This window comes from Nelusetta ayraudi, unplaced genomic scaffold (assembly GCF_046127955.1).
Source record: "Nelusetta ayraudi isolate G7.1 ecotype Tasmania unplaced genomic scaffold, CSIRO-AGI_Nayr_v1 ptg000042l, whole genome shotgun sequence".
In the NCBI taxonomy this organism is placed as follows: Eukaryota; Metazoa; Chordata; class Actinopteri; order Tetraodontiformes; family Monacanthidae; genus Nelusetta; species Nelusetta ayraudi.
The window spans coordinates 15,869,727-15,889,883 of record NW_027466092.1 but is presented as its reverse complement, the minus strand read 5'-3'; the positions used below and the strand labels follow the sequence as shown (position 1 = coordinate 15,889,883).

At 45.4% G+C, this 20,157-nt stretch overlaps 1 protein-coding gene across 1 annotated transcript; it reads right to left on the bottom strand.

The window, feature by feature from the left end:
• Positions 1 to 1,089: 1,089 nt before the first annotated feature.
• On the bottom strand, positions 1,090 to 17,316 carry LOC142893901 (vesicle-fusing ATPase-like). The gene is made up of 20 exons (XM_076034871.1): positions 17,209 to 17,316; positions 16,037 to 16,122; positions 15,818 to 15,914; positions 14,912 to 14,951; positions 14,646 to 14,812; positions 14,430 to 14,537; positions 14,205 to 14,280; positions 13,596 to 13,751; positions 11,522 to 11,721; positions 10,349 to 10,514; positions 10,126 to 10,200; positions 9,816 to 10,003; positions 8,602 to 8,697; positions 7,421 to 7,577; positions 7,196 to 7,329; positions 6,785 to 6,851; positions 5,810 to 5,889; positions 4,428 to 4,562; positions 3,950 to 4,063; positions 1,090 to 1,259 (listed from the first exon to the last, which is right to left on the bottom strand). Exons 1-20 carry the CDS (start codon positions 17,218 to 17,220, stop codon positions 1,200 to 1,202), a joined length of 2,214 nt encoding a protein of 737 aa, XP_075890986.1. The 5' UTR covers positions 17,221 to 17,316; the 3' UTR covers positions 1,090 to 1,199.
• Between the last annotated feature and the right edge of the window lie 2,841 nt (positions 17,317 to 20,157).

Below are 20,157 nucleotides of genomic sequence, written 5' to 3'. Positions count from 1 at the left end.
TTGGTGGCAGTTGGGTGGAAGCAGTCCTTGTTGTTCCTCCTTGATGAATAAGACCCTCCCAGTATTGGAAAATTACAGCTGTTTTAAAAGTATCCCTCGTCTTTACTGTCAGTCACACCACACAAAAGTTTTCCATTTCATGGCTTTATTTTGGTGTACGCTTGCGAAAGCTCAAGAGCGACCAGCTGCAGTAGCCACTCTGTGAATGGCCGATTGTTTTGCTCTTGAGCTGCTCTAAGTTTACACAACATACACGCTTTAGTATATATTAACCGCAAGAACATTCAGTTCCACTTAATGCGGGATGCCAAATTTCTTATAATTACGAGACAATTTGGCTTCATTGCGATTACAACATGAGTCATGATTTCAACACTTAGTAATTAAGACGGCTGGCAGCAGATGAGTGTGTCTATGACAAATGGAGATTTTTTTTTAAAATAAACTGGAGACCATGTGGAAAGAAAACCTTCACAGCTGATCATTGGGCTTTTGATTTGCATGAAAACACACCTTTACAGTGGTGTGTACACCTGTTGAGACACACACTCATTAATTTCTACAAAACACATAAGTCGCTACAGGGCTGGAACTAATTTATTAATTAAATAAGGTCAATAACATGTATAAGAGTGTCATCTTAAATCTTGGAATGGTCAAATTACAGGAAACTCGGGTAACAATTCATAATCACAATTTTTGAAGCTACAAATGTTGTCGTTACTTGATTTGTACGTGCAACCATAATGTGTATTCTTAACCATAATCCATTATTCATAAAGTATGAATGCAGAATGAATAAACACATAATATATGTTTTTACAAATCAAGTCACAAGAACTGAGCAACTGTGTGTATAAATGACTTGCTAGTGTCTTACTGCAGGAACAATGTGTTTGAAATTATTATTAAAATATTTCCCAACACTTTACTTCACTGCATCAAGTGCGCAGTTATTAGAAAACGTTACCAAAACTGTCAACTTTCTCTTTTCTGAATGACTTGCGTGCACAAAACTGAAGTGCTCTACAACTCTCAGTTCATAAACCAGAAAGCACTCTCCACAAACGTGAAGTAGAGTCATCCACAGAATTTTTAAAATTTTTAATTTAACATTCATCACAATCATTATCAAAATAAACATGTACTGCCTCCAATGTTGACAGTAGACCAATGTGAGAGTGAGAAAGAACCGACACTCAGGCTTCCTCATCCTTCAGCAGACTCAGGAACTTTTCGACTCTCTGGCCAGAATCCATCTGAAAGACAGAAGCAAAAACTCTGTGAAGGACTCAAATCTATTAACAGGAGTCCCGCAAGGGTTAATATTCCATCATCATGCAGGAACCTGTGGAATGACGTCACGTTAGGTGCAAGAACATAATCACTTTTTCCGTCTATCTGATTGAACCGTTTCAAACAGATCAGACTGTTCAGTTTCCGAATGAAGGGCACCCAGCAATACCCACAAGTGGGCAAATATTTAAAAAAAAGTTTTTAGCTGAACTAATCTCGCTTGTTTTTGTTTGTTTGTTTTTTTAATTTTGAATTCCTATTGGACATCATTGAAAAAAAACCCCACAGGCACAGATATGCTGGAAGCAAATATCTTTTACATGTGACGTGTCACAATCGTGGCGGACGTTTGTGCACAAGGCTCCTACAATGGGAAGCCATCCGATCAGATCGGGAACAACAGGACACATCAACTACGACCTTATTGGAATTTTAATCGAATGTGGCCATTTTGTTTGGACGACGTGATTTTAATCAGATCAGGTTTAATCTGATTACAATTGTTGTTGTTTTTCTGATTAAAATCACCCTTCACAACGCAATAGCAAACATGGCACTGTTTTCTTTACTACACTTTTTTGCTCACTATTCAACCATTTAAAATGAGCTGCCTGATGCTCAACATCATCCCTAAAACTGCCAATTTTGAATGCAATTGCTGCATTAGCAAGGCACTGTTTACAAGACACCTTAAAACTGACCACCATCGATGGGTCTTTTTTTATATAACCAGTTTCAATGGAAATTATTCTAATATCTACATTTCCCAAACTGTATTGCTACCACCATTGCAAAGAAAAAGTCAAATTTAAATACGAATGCGTGTGCTGAATTGATTTCCAGAGGGGTCAGAGGACAGAAACCGACGGCAACCTCTGGGATGGCCTGCGGCGGAGAGCGGAGACATGAAAAATGGTCAGAAATGCTGGAATGAGGGGCGGGGCGGGGCGGGGAGGGGATGGGAGGGGAGGAGAAGGCTGAGCTGCAGTCGTCGACGTAGCTGCGCGGCCGCTCGCAGCAAGTCTCGGCAAACACACTCATACTTTTTCAGCCGAACACGACTGCGTTTGTGCATACCACAGCAATTACGGAGCAACAAACACGCAGCGCGGGGACATCAACACACCGCAGACGCATCACGGAGGCGTCTGGATTTAGGTCAGTTTCTGCCGCAGCTCAGCGGAGGGCTTGCACGCAGACTCGTCATGTCTTCGGAACAGACTGGGAACCTGCAGTGAATCCAGCAGCAGCGGGGTGCTTTTTACTGGAACAGAGTGTACTCCGTGTACTCTGGTACACAACAAACATCCAAAACCCCATCGGCAGTCTTCACCAATTCAGCCATATCCAGGTCACATGAACTATAAAAACCCCGGGGAAAATTATAAAATACTTGGCTCATCTTCACAGCTACGCTCAAGTTATCTGAGGTTCACATCTTGGCAGAGTTGAAGAACGGCTAATTCTGACTTTTCATAGCACCAGTTGAATCCATCATCCCAACACTCTGACAAGGTCGCAGCACCTGGGAGTCTGCGTGTAAATCATGCGGAAGCAGGATGAACGGAAGTAAGAGCTATTTCAATGGGAGGTGAAAGAAAAAATAGTGAGAGGTGTAACTCCTGGCTGGTCCAAGGTGAGCAGACTTCACCTCCTTTCCTTATCTACACTGGAACCTCGCAGTGTTGCAGCCAAGACTCTTTTGGATTTGTGATCGAAGTTCTCATGTTTTCACTTGGAGAAGTGTAATACCCACCGAGGCGTTTTTAAAGCCACTATACGGACCAGCGCTGACTGGCTTTTGCTCTCAGTGCACCAAAGTATTGAACACATGTGAAATGGAACCAAGTGCAGAACACGATTTCATAACATACTTGATCCCAAACTGGATCGCTGCGCTCAACAAATCATCGGCAACGCGGCGCACTATTTCACTCTCGCTGACAGATGACAGCTTTTATGAGCGTTTGTATGGCGGAGATGGATAGTGTTGACTGGTGAGAGCGCCTGCCAGATGTCGAGGAAGAGGAGGGACAGACCGCACCATGAGAAAAACAATGACACACATGTGGGAACAATTTGAGATTTAGTTTTTCTAAATAAGATATGCAGGGGGAAGTGAATTAAATCCACCAAGAACTTAACCATCATCTGCAGTGAGAACATCTCTGAGCAGATGAAGACGCAAATATTTGAGATCTATAAAAAAAAAATAGAAGATGGTAGTACATGATGGTAATAAAAATGTATATAATTTTCCTTCTCTTTGGACTATACCGTTGCTGTAATTGTGCAAATTTCCCCAATGTGGGATTAATAAAGGTGTTCTATTCTATTGAACTACTTTATTTTATTTTATTGACTGGTTTGCACTGAAAACAGGAGAAGCTCCAATTTGTTGTACTATATATAATGACAATAAAGGCATTCTATTCTATTCTAAGTGGTCTGGTATATCTTTGCCCATCAAGGCTGAATTTGTAGAAGGAGCCTGTAAAATTCCAAGTCAATGAGAGAAAGACAGCACTATCATTTCATTCCTCTGCTGTAATGGTACCAGTCTCAAAAATGAAATAAGTATTGTTTGGCCTCTCCATGAAATCCCCTTCTAGCTCAAGGTTCAGACACTGAAATGAACCGGTCTCGTTCTCACCTGGACAGCCATTTCTATCAGCATGAGCAGCTTCTTGATGCCGATCCACAGGCTCTTGCCTCTCACTGCTTTGGCAATGCTGGCCCGCTCAGACTCCTGAAAACTGCCCAGCAGCTGTGCGGTGGAGACAGAGGAGAGCAGTATGAGAAAGCAGCAACAAAAAACAAAAAAACACATCAGAGCATACATAAAAAGGAAACTTCAAAATAAAACAAAAGAGAGTTTGATGTCTGGTATATGTACATATACACATGACAAAATATATTTTATTTCTGCATTTTAAACTCCTGATTCTTTTTCTGGACCTTCAACACCTGCACTGACAACTGAAGAGGAGGCCATGCCACACGACCGCTATACAAATTCAAAAATCTTTCTTGTATTAATACACTAATCAAGTTTAAGTGGCAAAGTGTGTGATTCGCGCGTGCGTGCGTGCGTGCGTGCGTGCGTGCGTGCGTGCGTGCGTGCGTGTTACCTCCAGGGCCTCGCTGAGCTGCTCCCCCCTGGAGATGTTGGGGATGCGGATGGTGGTGCTGAAAGCGTCCAGCATCCTCATTTCCTGGAGGACATCTTTGCAGCTGGTGGTGCCGATGATGAGCAGCTTGCGACCCTGATGGAAATGATCGTCAACCTTCCTCACACCAAGTGTCAACAGAGCGCGGCGCCGCTGCGATACGTCACGACCAACACGTGATGCTGTTATTGAAGTGTCGTGGACGGAGTCTTTGCAGAGGTCGCTTCGATATATCCATTGAAAAGGAATGAGAATGAAAAAGTGTTGTTGTTTTTTTTTTTTGGGGGGGGGGGGGGGGGGGGCTTGATTGATCGTAGGGTTTCAAAACTTGATAATGATAATTTCTGTCTCTGTAGTTGCCCTTTCTGAACAGAAATATACCACCATATTTTAATGTACCGTAAAAAGGCCTGAACGTTCCCTCATTTGCACAAATGCCCATTTTTAAACTCCATAAACCACCCTTGATTTCTACTCGTCTTAGAGTCTCACACTGAGGTGCACGTCAACGTTTTCTTCTTCGCAACGACGGTTTCGAGCGTACAAAGTCGCGACGAGGCGGCAGAAGTCGACACGAACGGGGAAGGAGGACAAAGGAGAGCAAGAGGAGGAAAGACGGGAGCGGAGAGGCAACGTCTCGGCGCTAAGCTGACGAGCTGGAGGAGGAGGAGGAGGAGGAGCAGGAGGAGCGCGAGGAGGAGCGGCAGGAGGAGAGTGGCGAGGAGACGGGGGGATTATGGCCGCCGGCTGCCCCCCCATGGCGTGGGGGGTTGCGACGCTGCATGCAGATGAGGTGCCACACAGGCGGCGGCGCTGCCAGGTCCTGGCTCTCTCACAGAGCCCATTCTCCTGCCGGTCCCCCCGGACCCCCGCGGCCCCAGGCACCCTGCTGGGCTCCCTGCTTTACAAGCCTGGAGGAGCATTCAACAGCAGGCCCCGCGCCACTTCTCATGCACATGCGGCCCGTATAGTGGGGCTACGCTCTCATTCAGCAGCGAGCCATCCACACACACACACACACACACACACACACACACACACACACACACACACACACACACACACACACACACACACACACACACACACACACACACAGACACAGAGAAGATACAAGCAAAGCAACTATGAGAAACAGATCTCTACCTCCAGCATTCACAGCGACACACTGGCTGGCTAACGACCCTCCACTCAGGCACTCAGACACGACAGCCCACCGACCCAGCCACCCCCCCCACACACACACACACACCCCCCCACCTCCACTGGTCCGGTCGTGCAGGGGGATGTGCTGCCCTCTCTCTGCAGGCCAGGGACTAGCAGCCTGAGAGCAGCGGACCTACCTTGGGCGGAGGTTTCTTCAGTAACACCAGCAGAGCTTGTAAGACCAGGTTGGAGAAGCGGGGGCCAATTGGCACGTAGTCTGAGGGGACGCACAAGTTTTTGTTTTTAACCATCAGTTTTTTTTATTTCATTTCTTTAAACAATGTATTTATGGATATTTTCAATTTGTGAAAAGAAAAGAAAACAGAGAAGAACTGAAGGTCAACAAATGAACATGGATGTTCATAGGCCAGAGGTGTCAAACTCATTTTAGTTCACGGGCCAATAGAGGAAAATCTATTCCTAAGTGGGACGGACCGGTAACCGTGGTATCATGATATAATAATAACTTAAAATAACAACAACTTCACATTGTTTTCTTTGTTTTACTTTGGCGAGGTTCTTGGAACACCCTGCACTCTGCATGAATACCACCAACCTGTGTTTGGAACACCCTGCACTCTGCATGCACTTATCTCCTTTTTGACAGAGACAATTTGGGCCAATGAGAGCGGCAATCAGGAGATGTAATAGGTTGGGCAGGAAGACGATGGAGCTTCAGAGTGGCTGTACTAGGGCCCACTTGCTCAGCCCCGGTATTAACAGTTGGCTTGCATATAAGGAAATGCTATTGCAACATCCAGTGGACAGCAGAGCAGCAAAATATTGCAGCTCGTTTTTAAACTTTCCAAAATCATCTTGCTGGCCGGAAAAAACACGTTCACGGGCCTGATCTGGTCCCCGAGTCGCATGTTTGACACCCCTACTATAGGCCAAGGGCATTTAATGAACACAAATATTAAATCCCAAACATCAGGTTTTCCCCTTTATACACATGTGGTCACTAAGAGTGCAAGCAAAATGGGACCAAAAAAGTAGTAAAAATAATGACAGAAAAGACACAAAACAAATGTAACAGTCAAATTTGCTACTTAATGCCATCATTTATTTACAATGTAGTGTTTAGTGTTCCCACTATTCCCCGAGGGTCTTACCTAGCAGACGTTCGATGTCGTCTACAACCACGCAGCTCAGCTGGGACTTGTAGGCATCTTCAAATATCTGCGCAGAAAGAATAATCAAAGCATGAAAAACATCGGGAAGAATGCAGAATCGGAATTGGAGGCAGGGAGCCACAGGGGCGCCTTGTTGTTTTTCCTGTCACTCTCAATCTGAATGATGTGTGAAAATGTTTTCAGCTTGAAAAAAAAATATATAACTCCCATTTTCTGGAGTCAGTGTGAGACTTTCAAACTAAGTTAAACTTTTATTCACAGGCGATGATTCCTCGCTGGGATGACAGATGTTGGCATCAATATGAAACATTCTTCATGTCATTTTTTTGGGCGGTTATCTCGCTTTGTAAACGGTGGGAATTTTAACATGGCAACGTGCAGAGTCGGAACCTTTTTGATGGCCTGGCACTTGGCGATCTCCGAGTGTCCGATCATCTTGTCGGGGGAGCAGATCTTGATGAAGGGGAACTGGGAATCCTCTGCGATTTTAGCAGCCAGCGCCGTTTTCCCACTGTTCGGTGGGCCTGAGGGAGACCATCAATCACCAATCAGCTGTTTGCAATGTGTGAGCAGTCTCGCAACCCTTTACTCGGGTTGATCCTGCGTGCGGCCGACCTTCCAGGAGCACCGACACCAGCGGCGTGCAGTCGCTGTTCTTTGTCTGCTGGACCAGGAGCTCCCCGTCCCTCAGCACAGAGGACACCGTGTCGCCCCACCGGATGATCCCGTTCATGATGTAGCTGGCGTAGTCCTCCTGATTGGTCCCAAACGCCTGGACGGGAAAACACACATGGACACAGAGGACGGATATCCATTTGTTTGTACTTGAAGCTGAGCAAAATAGGAGCATAATAATAAAAAATAAAAAATCCAACACAACTAATGCAGGGCAGCAGTATGGCTTGAAGGTGTATCGCTAAAGTGACCAAGCAACACAAAATGCCAGAATACAAACATGGATCAGGATCCAGAAAGTGGAAATCCAAAGCATTAAAGTCTTTGGCTCGTAAAATGTACTTATATAATCGTACATCCCTCGCAAATGTGCATTTTGTGATAACAATAGATAGATGTGTAAAATAAAAACAAGTGATAGGAATGATAAAGGGTATAGCCACAGGCTTTGGAGTGCATCTAGAAGGTTTCACCACTCCTGCTGTTGACTGACTGCACTGAGAAGGAAGTGCAAGTTCACACAAAACTGCTGAAAAGACATTGAGGTCAATGTAAGTTGCTTTGTGGTGCCACCAAGTTGAATTTTCTTTAGTTTTAAGAAATGAAATGGGGATTATATTAGTGTGGCGGAACTGTGTATTAACAATAACTCCGAGCAAGTGTCCTGATTTCTTCAAGCACAAGAGGAGAAATATGAATGAACATTCATTTTATCTTGTCGTCACTTTGTTAGACTTGAATTTTAATTCCCAGTGTTTTCAACCTTTGTAAATAGGGAGGGCAGGATCCCCACAGCAACGTTGACTTCCGAACATTGACATTCAGGGTTCTGGGTGACCTCTGCCGACCCCGTCACGAGACAAACCAGGGACAAGTGAGCTTTGGTTTCATCCTGATATGCACAATCACCTCTAAATGTGCAAACCCAAAAGACATTTGGGTCAAAGTGTTACAGCAGTTTGAGAATTATACCACATACATGAGGACAATTGGAAAGAGGGAGGTTAACATGCATTGAACTGTTGAGGCTGGCACTGTGAATTCTTCACAGATAAACAGAGAGAAGCAGAAGCAGCAGCAGCAGCAGCAGCAGAAGCAGCGAGTGTCATGGAGGGACGTACAGGTTTGATGTCGTTGTTGAGCGCTGCCAAGAAGTCACATCTGTTGACCACCAGCTTCTCCGCCGTCTCGATGTTGACCTCCACCGTGTTGCTTGCCTGCAGACACAAACACACACACAGGCACAATAAGGATGTGAGTCGACGACAGGGTCAGCGCTGGTGTGGTGACGTTGCTGCAGCTAAAGGAAAGCCGTGTCTCAGACAGCGAAAGCAGAGAGATCGCACAGAGTGGGAGAGGAAGGAGGCGGGGGGGGGCAGGTTGGCGCTTTGGAGGGACGGAGAGAAACGTCATAGCCGTCAGACAAGAGTGAGCGCCTTTGTCTTCCATATATCATCACCCTCTAATATGTGTGTTTGCAGTGGGGAGGGGGGGAACTGAGGGGATGATGAAGACGCTCTCATTTTGTGCAGACTGGAAACTGTGCACCTGAAAAAAAGAAACACTTACTGTAAGTGAGCAAGCGCACACATGCGCGCGCTCGTGCACGGTTGGCAAGTTGACGTAGAACCTACCACATCCAGCATTTGTGTGGCCTGCACATTAAATAAGACCATCATCCCTTTAGGGCTTTCAGAAACAGTGCATCAGTGACTAATATCTGCCAGAAAAATGACAGTTTTAAAGGTCCAGTCCAGCAAATTTTAAGGGACGTTGTGTATTTAGGAAGCCCGTCTGACAGCATGTTTCGTATTTAGGCCACTGTCAGGTAGGCTTCCTTACTGTATATATACTCTTATATATATATGTATATGAAAACCATTCTAAGGGTAGAAAAGCCAAATGACTTTTATTGTACTGCGAGTATACACTTTCATTACTGTATTGATGGGCAGTATGTTAAGCTTTTACCAATATGAAAATCATAACTGAAGCCAAATTTGACACACTGGAGCTTTAAAGAGCAGATTAAATGGAGGGAGTGCAGGTGTCAGTACTGAAGAAAGATCTCCTGTACAATCTAACTACAACCTAAATAAATAGTATGTTAAAACACATGTAAAAGAACAACTCTTGGCCATTCACTACAGTCATTCTCAGTGTCTAAATTCATTGTTCAGGAAACAGCGTAACTGGCCCCACAACTTCCTTCGCAGCCTCAACAACTCTCGGCACTTTGATTCTTTCTTGGGTGGAGACAAAAGAAGCTGAGCAGGAAAAAGAAAATTATTTTTAGTGCAAAGTTTCTTTGATTTATCTGTGCGCTCTCACTGACCTTGATGTGTCTGTTCATGGCGGTGGACTGCGCCGCTCTGACCAGACCCTCCAGCTCAGCGCCGCTGTAGTTCTTGGTCTCCACGGCGAGCTCCTTGACGTCGACGTCGCTGGACAGCAGGTTATGCTGCCGCATCATGGCCGTGTGGATGTTGAGGATCTGGACCCGCCCCTTTTCATCCGGCAAACCTGGCAGAAGAGAGAGGAAAACAGGTTTAGTGTCTGTTAAACACTCATCACTGTGGACAGTTTTGGTTTGCTTTCCACAGTGAAGCAAAATCCCGTGATGGAACCTTATCTCTGCTGCTTACCAATCTCCATCTTCACCTCCAGCCTGCCCGGCCTCAACAAGGCCTCGTCTATCAGGTCGGGCCTGTTGGTCATACCTGGGGCAGCGGTGCAGATGGACAGATGGGACAGACAAGAGAAGGAAAAAAAAAGACAAATGACAAGAAAGCAGATGGGTGATAATATCGAAGAGCCCTCGGGCCGTTGCCACTGTGTCTGTGTGTGTTTATGTGTGTGTGTTCACACCTATGACTAGGATGTTGTTGAGCTGCTCCACGCCGTCCATCTTGGACAGCAGCTGGTTGACCACAGTGTCGTGGACCCCCGTGCTGCCGGCCATGCTCCCACGCTGTTTGCAGATGGCGTCGATCTCGTCAAATATGATCATGTGGAGGCCGCTGTTGGCACCCAGCTGAGGAGACAGTCACACGTACTCAACTTCTCTTCAGAGGGAGACTGATAAGTAGGCCGGCAATTCTTTGATTCTTTTCAATCACACAACCTTGGACCAATGGCATCAACGATTGAACTAATATATTCTAAAGCTCTATTCGCATGGGACTAGTATTACCTGTGGACCTGTGGTAATTAGTAATAATCACTGAGGACGTCTGTGATCTTTATCCTGTGTAAATGCGCCATGTCCGTAATTTTTAAAGTAAAAATCCCACCGCAAATGACCTACCATGTTTCGCCAAACACAAACGTCCAGCTATAATACTAGTAATACAGATCTGCATCTCAGTGATTGGGGTGTATTTTTTGTAGTTATTGCACCTTTTTTACTTTCTACTTTTCCAGTTGAAAAATGGCTGTGAGCGAAATTATTAGTGGCAGTTTTGACAGCGTTTTAAGTGCAAATACAGAAAAACTAAAAAAAACTACACCTCCACTGGCAACAATGTTGTTTTTCAACTGCACTGCTGCTGGGGAAAAAAACAACACAGAGGTGACTGACCAATGAGCAGGATGTCTGGAAGAGAGAGTTGGCCCTCAGCAGAGAGACGGCAGCGGTGATGGTGGGGGGGGGGGTTATCTGCACATCTACAAAGCTGTCAGTCTCCACCGTAGCATTTGAAGCAGGTGTGGAGCCGTCCTTATTACACACTGAGGATGGTGTGTGCGAGTGTGTGAGTGAAGGTCTAATGGGAGGTCAAAGAGAGCCTGGCCCCTCATTAAGTGGTGAAGAGTGAGGCCCAACATGAGTGTCTTACCATCCAAACAGACCACTGCTGCCAGGTTTCTGCTCATAAGCTCTCCACCAACACAAACACACACACACACACACACACCCACTAGAAAGCAGCTATTATTGCCGTGTCTGACCAGAAGGGCAGCTCTCTCTGCTCTTCTCCCTGATTAGGTAGACAAAACTGCGACCTGGATGAGAACAGATTTATCATCCTCCTCTCCGCTCACCCTCTTCTGCTCCTCCTCGGCATCTGCAAACAGCTTCCTGATGTTGGCCTCCGACTCCCCGACGTACTTGTTGAGGATCTCGGGGCCGTTGACGATCTTCGGCTCGCGGGCCTTGAGCATCTTGCCGATCTGCCGCGCCATCAGAGTCTTGCCGCAGCCGGGAGGTCCGTACAGCAGGATCCCCTTCACGTGTTTGCAGCCTGGAATTGAATTGAGAAGTCAACCTGAACAACTCCATTGAGTTAATCTGGCAACTGTTGCATGTAACTCATTGCTGCAATCGTTTCAACAAAGTTCACGGAGGAGAGAATGTTTCGTTACATTCTAGAGCTGATCATGACAGTATTTGTACATGGCAGCAAGTTTTATTATCATTTGGAAAACTTTAAAATGAGTGTTTTTGGTGAGAAATTGACTTTTTGCATAAAGTTATTTGTTTGATATTTCACCTCCATATTTAATCAATTGTGGTTGACCAAAATGTTTTCCTGTGATAAAACCTTCTAACCTGCAACATTGTACAGTTGTGTTTAAAATGCAGTATAAAACTCATGTTTTAGGCTTGTAAATGTTGGTTGAGTGCAATTCTTGGTTACATGGATATTGTGATGCAGATTATTACAGGAGTACCATATCGTCTCTGGATGTGTTGCATGTGCATGCTAATGCATGTTCACTTTGATAGCACCGATCATGGACTGCAATTCTTGATCCTTGTTTAGTCTGAACAATGAACAAAAATCAGTCTTGTGTGACATCTTGGAAGCATTAAAATATTTTTTGTACCCTTGTGGAAATAAATATTTTTGAAGATTTATTGTGTGAAGTTATGAACTGACCTGATCGATATTAAATATTCAACTTGCTCATGCTTTGCTCATGTTGGTCGTTCATTCATTGCATAACAGGACTATTGCATGTCACTTTTTAATCAATTTTATTCAACCTGCCATAAAGATCAAGTGTAAAGAATTTGGAGTGTGATTCTTAACAAAAATGATCTTTTGCACCTGCTTGATGACATTTAGCCCGGGCTAATTAAGAGGCCCCCCCTGATAACCATCTGAGTTGCCATTTGGGCCTGCTGAGGGAGTCGCAGCCAGACAGTGGCAGGTGGGGAGAAGTGACGAGGCTGTGTTGTGTTTGCGAGTGAAAGCGCCGAGGCTTCAGTCTGACTGCGTCACCTCTCGGGGAGCAGAGGGGAGACGAGGTGAAACCGTCGAGACGTTCTGCTTCAGCTCAAACGCGCAAACCTGCGCCTCTGTCAGCACCTCCTCCTCCTGCTGCATCCCTGCGCCAGCCAATGACAGCTTCACCTTTAGCTGGACGCTCTATCGGGGCTCGCCATCTCATTACAGCAGCCAGATGGCCCTTAACCAAAGCCTGGCTTCTGCGCGCTAAAGGTCAGCTTGGCCAGACGCCGGCATGTGGGCCCAGAGATGGACGGCACCCGCAGGGTTCCCCCGGCGTGGCGTGGCAGATGCCTGCGCTGCCAGACTCCGATGTCATCCACGCAACAGGATCTCGCAAGAGCGTCGGGTCTGGAAGCGCGGCTCGGGGCTGAGAGGTGATGCAGCCAGTTTGTATGCGTGCAGGAAGTGTGAGTCACAAAGGAGTTATCACAATGAGTGGCTGTCCTGACGGCAGCGTGAATCACCTCTGTGATCCTGACGGCTGCCGACGATCTTTTAATAACTGTGCGCAGGGATCACGTCAGGGGTTTTCTGACAGTTGTTCATTCAGGCTCTCAGGGATTCAGGCAGCGATACTTTACAGAAAGGAATTATTCATTGCCTTCTTTGCTGCAATGCCCATTTAAGGATTAAATACACACTGTATATAAAACCTGAAAACAGTGATTAGATTTGACGGCTATTTGTGGTTTGTTTTTATCCTGCGGAGTGGCAGCTAACTGTTTGGATAATGGAATTTTTTAATGGAGAGTTCAAAACCTGTGGTGATGATGTGCTGATATGAGCTGGATGAATGTGCATGTGAGCATTGCGACAGCTTAGAAAAACCCAAACAAATGACTGAGTGATGGGAGTATGAGGGACAATGAGTGGACACTCACCCATTTGTTCCACGATGTCTGGTGGAAAGACTCGAGATGCAAAGGCACGGCGGAAGATGTCGGAAAACTCCTTGTCCAGGCCGCCGATGCCCATTTTCTCAAAGTTCCAATCTGGGCTGATGATGGACTGACGAGAATCCCGGGTTTTTGCTTTTCCTGAGCGGGACGACGTCAAGACAGAGGAAAAATAAAGCCACATGCCAAACAACAAACATAAACTTCTGTACACAGCAGGCTTTTTCCAAATGCGGGAAAATGTGATGAGAAAGAAATTCAAATTGAAAATGAAAATTATTGTTTGAAGTGAAATTGGTATTATTACTGATTGATTTTTGAAACGAGAGATAAATAATGGGCTTCTACAAATGTGTTGTGCGCTGCATTATACACTGTGCATTAAATTTAAACCCCAGTGCAAAGGTTCCAGGCCATTTAAGAGGGAGAGTCAAACTAAATATGGAAAGGCCGCCCCCTTGTGGATTGATAGAGAATTGAGGTCCGCGGGGTCCAGTCACAGCATCTTATTTCTCATCATTATCATCACTTACAATGAAAAGAAATCATTCTGAGGCCATTCGGCTATTTTAGATGTGTGTTGTAGACACTCACCTATCAGATTCAGGGGTGAGTTCTCACCCTTCTCAAAAATCACTTGACTGTTTGCCAACAGCAGACCAGTTGTGATCTGAGAAAAGCAACAGAAGCCATGAATCACTATTGGCTGTGCCCAGCCACCGGGGAAAAAGCTAATTAAACAATCTGTGCTCTTAAAAAAAATAAATAAATACAGAAACTGATGTCGAAAGAGCAGAGCACACTTCATGAGAAGAATACCTTCTGTTTCTTGCTGGAGGGCTTCTCACCCCTCAGGATGCTGGGGTCCATGGCCTCCATATCTTTGACCACCAAGGCAAACAGCTTATCGGAAAAACTGAACGCCAACTGCAGGGTGACAACATGCAGAGGGTGAGATTTATGATTGTGCGCTTTTCTCCATCCTCAGACTCCAACATGGTCTCCTCATGCTCAGTGACTGTGAACTGGAGTCACCTGCTGGTCAACGCTGAAGGCCTGGTTGTTGAAGTGCTGAATGAAGTCTTTGGCCATGAGGTCTGAGTCATATGGGCTGCTGTCCACGTTCTTCTTCTGCAGGAAGTCCACTTGGATCATGATGTTGCTGACACACTGTTTGGACCTGTCAAACTTGTAGTTTGTCACTAGGAGGAGGGAATCATGTGGAAAAAGCAAAGAGATGCCTTGAGATCATGACATGTGATTACGCTCAAACTATCCATCAGGTTGAACAGGAAGCTTACCTTCAACCTCCTGTCCAATGGAGAGACCAGCCCATTTCCTCTGAAATGAAAATGATAAGAGACCAGGGATGGACAGATCAGACATGCAGAAATACAAAGACATATACCGGAGTCAGTGTCTTAGGGAGTTCCTTTGCTTTGCATGGTCTCATCTTACAACACTTTCATATGCCTGAAAAAACAATGTATATTCATGTCATCCATTGCACATGCCCTGTGTTTCTTAGATGCTTAGGAAGTTTAATGAATGGGAAAGAATAAAATAAGACCACTGTTAGGTTACAGCAGTACCTGCGTGCCGCTGTGGCTCCAGAGTTTAGGAAGAGCAGGTAGAGACAAAAAAAGGAGGAAGCGAAAGGAAAAAAAAGCATTAGCAGACAGGTTGGACAAAAGAGGTCAAAATAAGAGTCAAAAGACAACTGTGCAGAAATTCCCCAGCAAGGAGACTTCAGATCATGGCCACACAGCTGTACTTGAGTTGGTGTAATGGCAAAATGAAACTCTAAAGACAAAGATGGCAGCTGGGATTTGGAGTTTAGTTAATTTAAATATTTAAACTGAACATAACAAAACAAAAAATGGGCAAGTAACTAAACACAGATTCTGATTTATAATGGTAACTAATAATCGATACGGCCTTCTAAAGTGCTGCTATTTATTAAACTTTTACCGTGTAAACACTATGAATGACAACTGCGTCTTCGCAACAAAAAGCTTACATTAGGATCTATTAAGCAAATGTGTAATTGAGGCAGGGTCAGCAGTGCAGTTGTTAGGATGATGTTAGTAACCATATTAACAAAAAAAAAATCAAACATCAACAAGAAAACTAAGCAATCATCAGGCAACAGTCAGCATTGAGGATGATGTAGCTGGGAGCATCTTCCCTCACACAGCGACACCTACCTGTGGGAGACTGAAGGCGACGGTCCCCGGGGTGAGAGAGGGATGTGTTTTCAAAGTAAACACATAGTTGTGGCTTAAATTGCGGACATTTATGTGCCTGTATGTGCAAACAGAAGAGGGGAGGATGGAGAGACGGTGCTTAGTTTTCAACTAGAGAAGTTGAAAAATAACTTTCACATCCAAAATCTCAACTTCACCAAACTGTGCAATGCTACTCACTGCTCAAACTGTGGCTCCTTCTCACTGGTGAAGACACAGTTGGTCAACGACAATTCGTCTGACGGGCATCGAACCGCTTGCATCATCTTATTTAACAAAGCACATTTCATTTTTTTTTTTTTTTTTTATTAAACATAATAATAACAGTCTAGAGTCTAGAGGTAGAACGTGCATATTCCCATTTTATTTATTTTTACATTTATATCTGCAACAGCCAGCCTTAACCGCTGCGGCGGGTTCTGGTGTCTTTATTTAATGTGCAATATAATGCAGAGATCTTAGTTTTACATATAAGAACACATCCAGTCCACAACCATATACATTTACAAATACATATCATGTATACTGTATACATAATGTATACTGTATAAAGTATGAATCACCTCAGATGCTGTCAACTACAGATTCTTAAACGCAGCGGGAAAAACAAGTAATTTCCTTCGCAGAGGTTGCATTATAATTGCAAACACAATATAGCTGCTCTGTCATACAGCCGCCTAACAAATAAGGTCAGGCCATAAGAAGGTCCTCCTCAGCCCGATGCCAACGGCTTCCGGGTGATTAGTAGGTGTTTGTACTTACAATCACCTGCATTTATTGAAAAACAACAACACAAGAACCAAGGGACAAAGGCTCTGTCTGAACCGGCAGCACGGCTCTAAATTTGTCTCGCATACAGACTCTATTACACACAACATTTTCACCTATTGCTCAGCTTTTACTCAATATGTCCCTCTTTGTTGTTACTTTAAACCCCAGCTGTTTTAGTCTTTCTGATGTTCTCGGCTAACTCCACTTAGCATTTAGCGTCGAAGTTGTGGAGAGGATATGATGCATCCTGGAACTAAAAAAATAAAATAAAATAATAATACTTTCGCTCTCACTTATATTCCTTTAGTGTATGACTTTTAGAAAAGTTAAATAGCTTTAAAGGTGCTTCGCACAACCATAAAAGTTCGCTGTCATGGGATCCTCACGTCAACTTCCTGTTTCCCTTAAAACGAAGTTTTGAATGACATGTTAAGCTGCCACACAAGCTAGTGTTGCGCTGGCATAATTTACGTAAGGGGGGGAGACCCTGGAGCGTACAGCAGACGGGAGGCTTCGAAAAGAGTTTGATTCGTTTAGGTGTCTTTTTTTCCACTTATGATGTTTGCTTGGAATCAACTTACCCGAGCGGCCATCGTTGTGTTTTAGGCGCAAGTCAACGTAAAAAAAAAAAAAACTCTCTGGAGTCACAAGTGCCGTGGAAACAAGAAAGTGACGTGAACAAATGGGCGGTCCCTCTTGACGCACAGCACGTGGCGTCATTGCGCACAGAATGATGATTGGTTCTATTATTTACGGAAGCGTAATGCTGCCAAGGGCTCTAACTGTGTTGTTTGTTTGTTTTGTTTTTTAGTGTGGCAGCCATGCGCTTCCATATGGGAGAGCAATCAGTGCCATCTGAGACATATAAAAGGCAGGTTTACAAAATGCATATTTCAGTACAAATTTTCTGAGAAGTGAAAGAGACAAAAGAAGTGAGGGAAGTTTCTGAGGACTTGATTGGCAAACTCATTGAAGACACAGAAGACACACAGTGGGACACAGGAGCAGAGATGACAAGGGGGTGAGAATAAAGCTATTTTAGATGCAGGGGAATTGTCTTTTTTTCCCATTTTTTTTTTTTTTTTAACTTTAAAGAAACATCTCATGGATGCACTGGGACAGCATCATCAGTGATGTGATTCCTGGGCTCATCGGGTATTTCGGGTCTTGCAACGTCAGATACCCTCCCACCAGGCGACCCAGCCGGGATGATCAAGTCCCGACTTGCGTCCCAGTAGCAGTCCACGGATCTGCCCTTTTCAGCCACAACCACCTTGTGGCTTTCTCTGCAGCTTCGCTTGCGGACTGGATGGCTCTCTTCTTGGCCGCCCCTGAAACACCCAAACGGCTGAGCGCTTTGCAGAGAGAGCGTCCTGCAAAGCCTCTGCAGCCAACCTCTATAGGCTCATAGAATGTCCTCCAGCCCCTGCCCCGGCACTCCTCCACTAATTCCTGGTACTTAGATTGTTTCCTCTCGTTGGCTTCTTCGATCCTTTCTTCCCAGAGAACTGTAAGCTCCAGCATGATCAGGTGTTTCGAAGCCTCAGAGGTAATGATCATGTCTGGCCGGAGCGATGTTGCAGCTATGTGCTGGGGGAACCTCAGCTGTTTTCACAGGTCGACGAGTAGGTGCCAATCAGAAGCTGTGTGGAGGAGGCCTGTTTTTTTTTGGTGGGCCTGCCCGGGGTCTCTCTCCTGCTTTGATGAAGGGGATTGCCTTCTTCGGAGCACGATGTTGTTTGCAGCTGCTAATGTCTGAGGTTATAGTCTCAGCCACTGCCTTGAGCACCTGATCATGACGCCAACGGTAGCGACCATCGGCCAGGGCCTTTGGGCAGCTGCTGAGGAGATGTTCTAAGGAGCCTCTTCCGGAGCAAAGAAGGCATGAAGGTGTCTCACTCTTTCCCCACCCATGGAGGTTTGCTTGACTGGGGAGGGCATCGTACACTGCCTGCACCAGTGACCGGACGCGGTGGAAGTCTGTGTGCATGATGTTAGACCAGATGACTTCACGCTGCAACATGCCCTCCCACCTAGTCCATGCTCCCTGCTGCCGAAGTCCCACTGCTCTGCCCACTCGCTCTTCTTCCAGGCCTGCTCGGACCTCTTCCTTGAGTAGCTGGTGTCTGTCTCTGCCCTGGGCCTGGCTGCCTCGGGTCTTTGGAAAGTATCCCAAGCCTGCTCTTCCAATCGCCACGACCCCCACCAGTGCCTTTTGCCTTTGCGGGACTCTGCTACCTCCACTGCCTTGGCGGCCTTCCACTTCCTTCCTGTCCTCACTTCGATCCCAGCTGATGAGACCTTGCAGTCTTTGGAATCCCTGTACTGTAGAGCTTCTCTTGTGCGTGCCACCTTAAATTCTTCAGTAAGCCCACTGAACGGTAGCCGCAAGGTGTTGCTTGACCCATACAGGGTCAAGCAATTTTCTTCATCATATAAGCGGGTTGCCGGCGAGTTTGAAATAGGTTGTGGGAGTGTGGCTGCGGCAAGATGGTCACCTGTGCCTCCTTGGCTCCTTCCTGAGCCAGAAGTTTGCGGGTCTCTTCTTGAGGAAGGGAAACACAGTCTTAGGTCAGATGTTGAGAGGGTTTTAGAGCAGTTTGGTGGGTGGGTGAGAATTTTTACTGATGGGTCAAAGGATCCTACGACAGGGAGAACTGGGATGGGTTTTCTTTTATTGAGAATAAGGGGTTGTCTTTCAGTGTTCGACTGTCTGATAATTTGTCTGTTTTTTCTGTGGAACTGCTGGCTATTTTTGGTGCCTTGGAGTGGGTGGAGACTTATAAGCCCATAAATACGGTAATATGCTCTGATTCTGCTGCTGCTTTTGGCAGTGAAAGAGGGCAGATCAAAAGCGCGTCCTGATCTCATTTTTTAAATTTTGTGCTGCATTAGGAGAATTGAGAGGGCAGGATGTTCTGTGGGTTTTTTGTGGGTACCAGGGCATATGGGTATTTCAGGAAATGAAGCAGCTGATAGGTTAGCTAAGGAATCCTTGGCTAGAGGAAATATTGAAGATAACGTGGTATTGGGGAAGGGGGAGATAATGAGTATTGTTAAAGCAAAATTGCAGGTTTTGTGGCAGCAGGAGTGGAACCAAGAGAGAAGGGGGCGGCATTATTATTCCATACAACCATTAGTAGGATATAAAAAACGGAAGAGTTCTCTGGGGAGGAAAGACCAGGTTATTCTGACTAGATTAAGGTTGGGGCACTGTTGTTTGGCGAGTAATTTAAAATTGGTGGGGAAACATGGAAATGGGCTGTGCGTGTGTGGAGAAGTAGAATCAGTGCTGCATGTAGTTCTTTTTTGTAAAATGTATTCTTTGCAGAGGCAGAGGTAGTTTGCTGAGTTAGCTGACCTGGGTTTGGGAGCTTTCTCTCTGAGAAATATACTAGAGGTGGGAGAAAAATCTGATGTCTTTGGGAGGGCCGTTCTGAAGTTTCTTCACTCCTGTGGAGTGTATGAGAGGATTTGAGAATATAGATGCGTATGATTGACCGGTGGAGGGCAGCGTTGCGCCGTATGGC

Excerpts from the sequence above, each read along its gene's own strand:
- LOC142893901 (XM_076034871.1), bottom strand. Across the intron at positions 14,952-15,817 it reads TCGCCTTCAGTCTCCCACAG|AGGAAATGGGCTGGTCTCTC; the intron begins GTAGGTGTCGCT and ends TTTTCATTTCAG. Across the intron at positions 8,698-9,815 it reads CCATGAACAGACACATCAAG|GCAAGCAACACGGTGGAGGT; the intron begins GTCAGTGAGAGC and ends TTGTGTCTGCAG.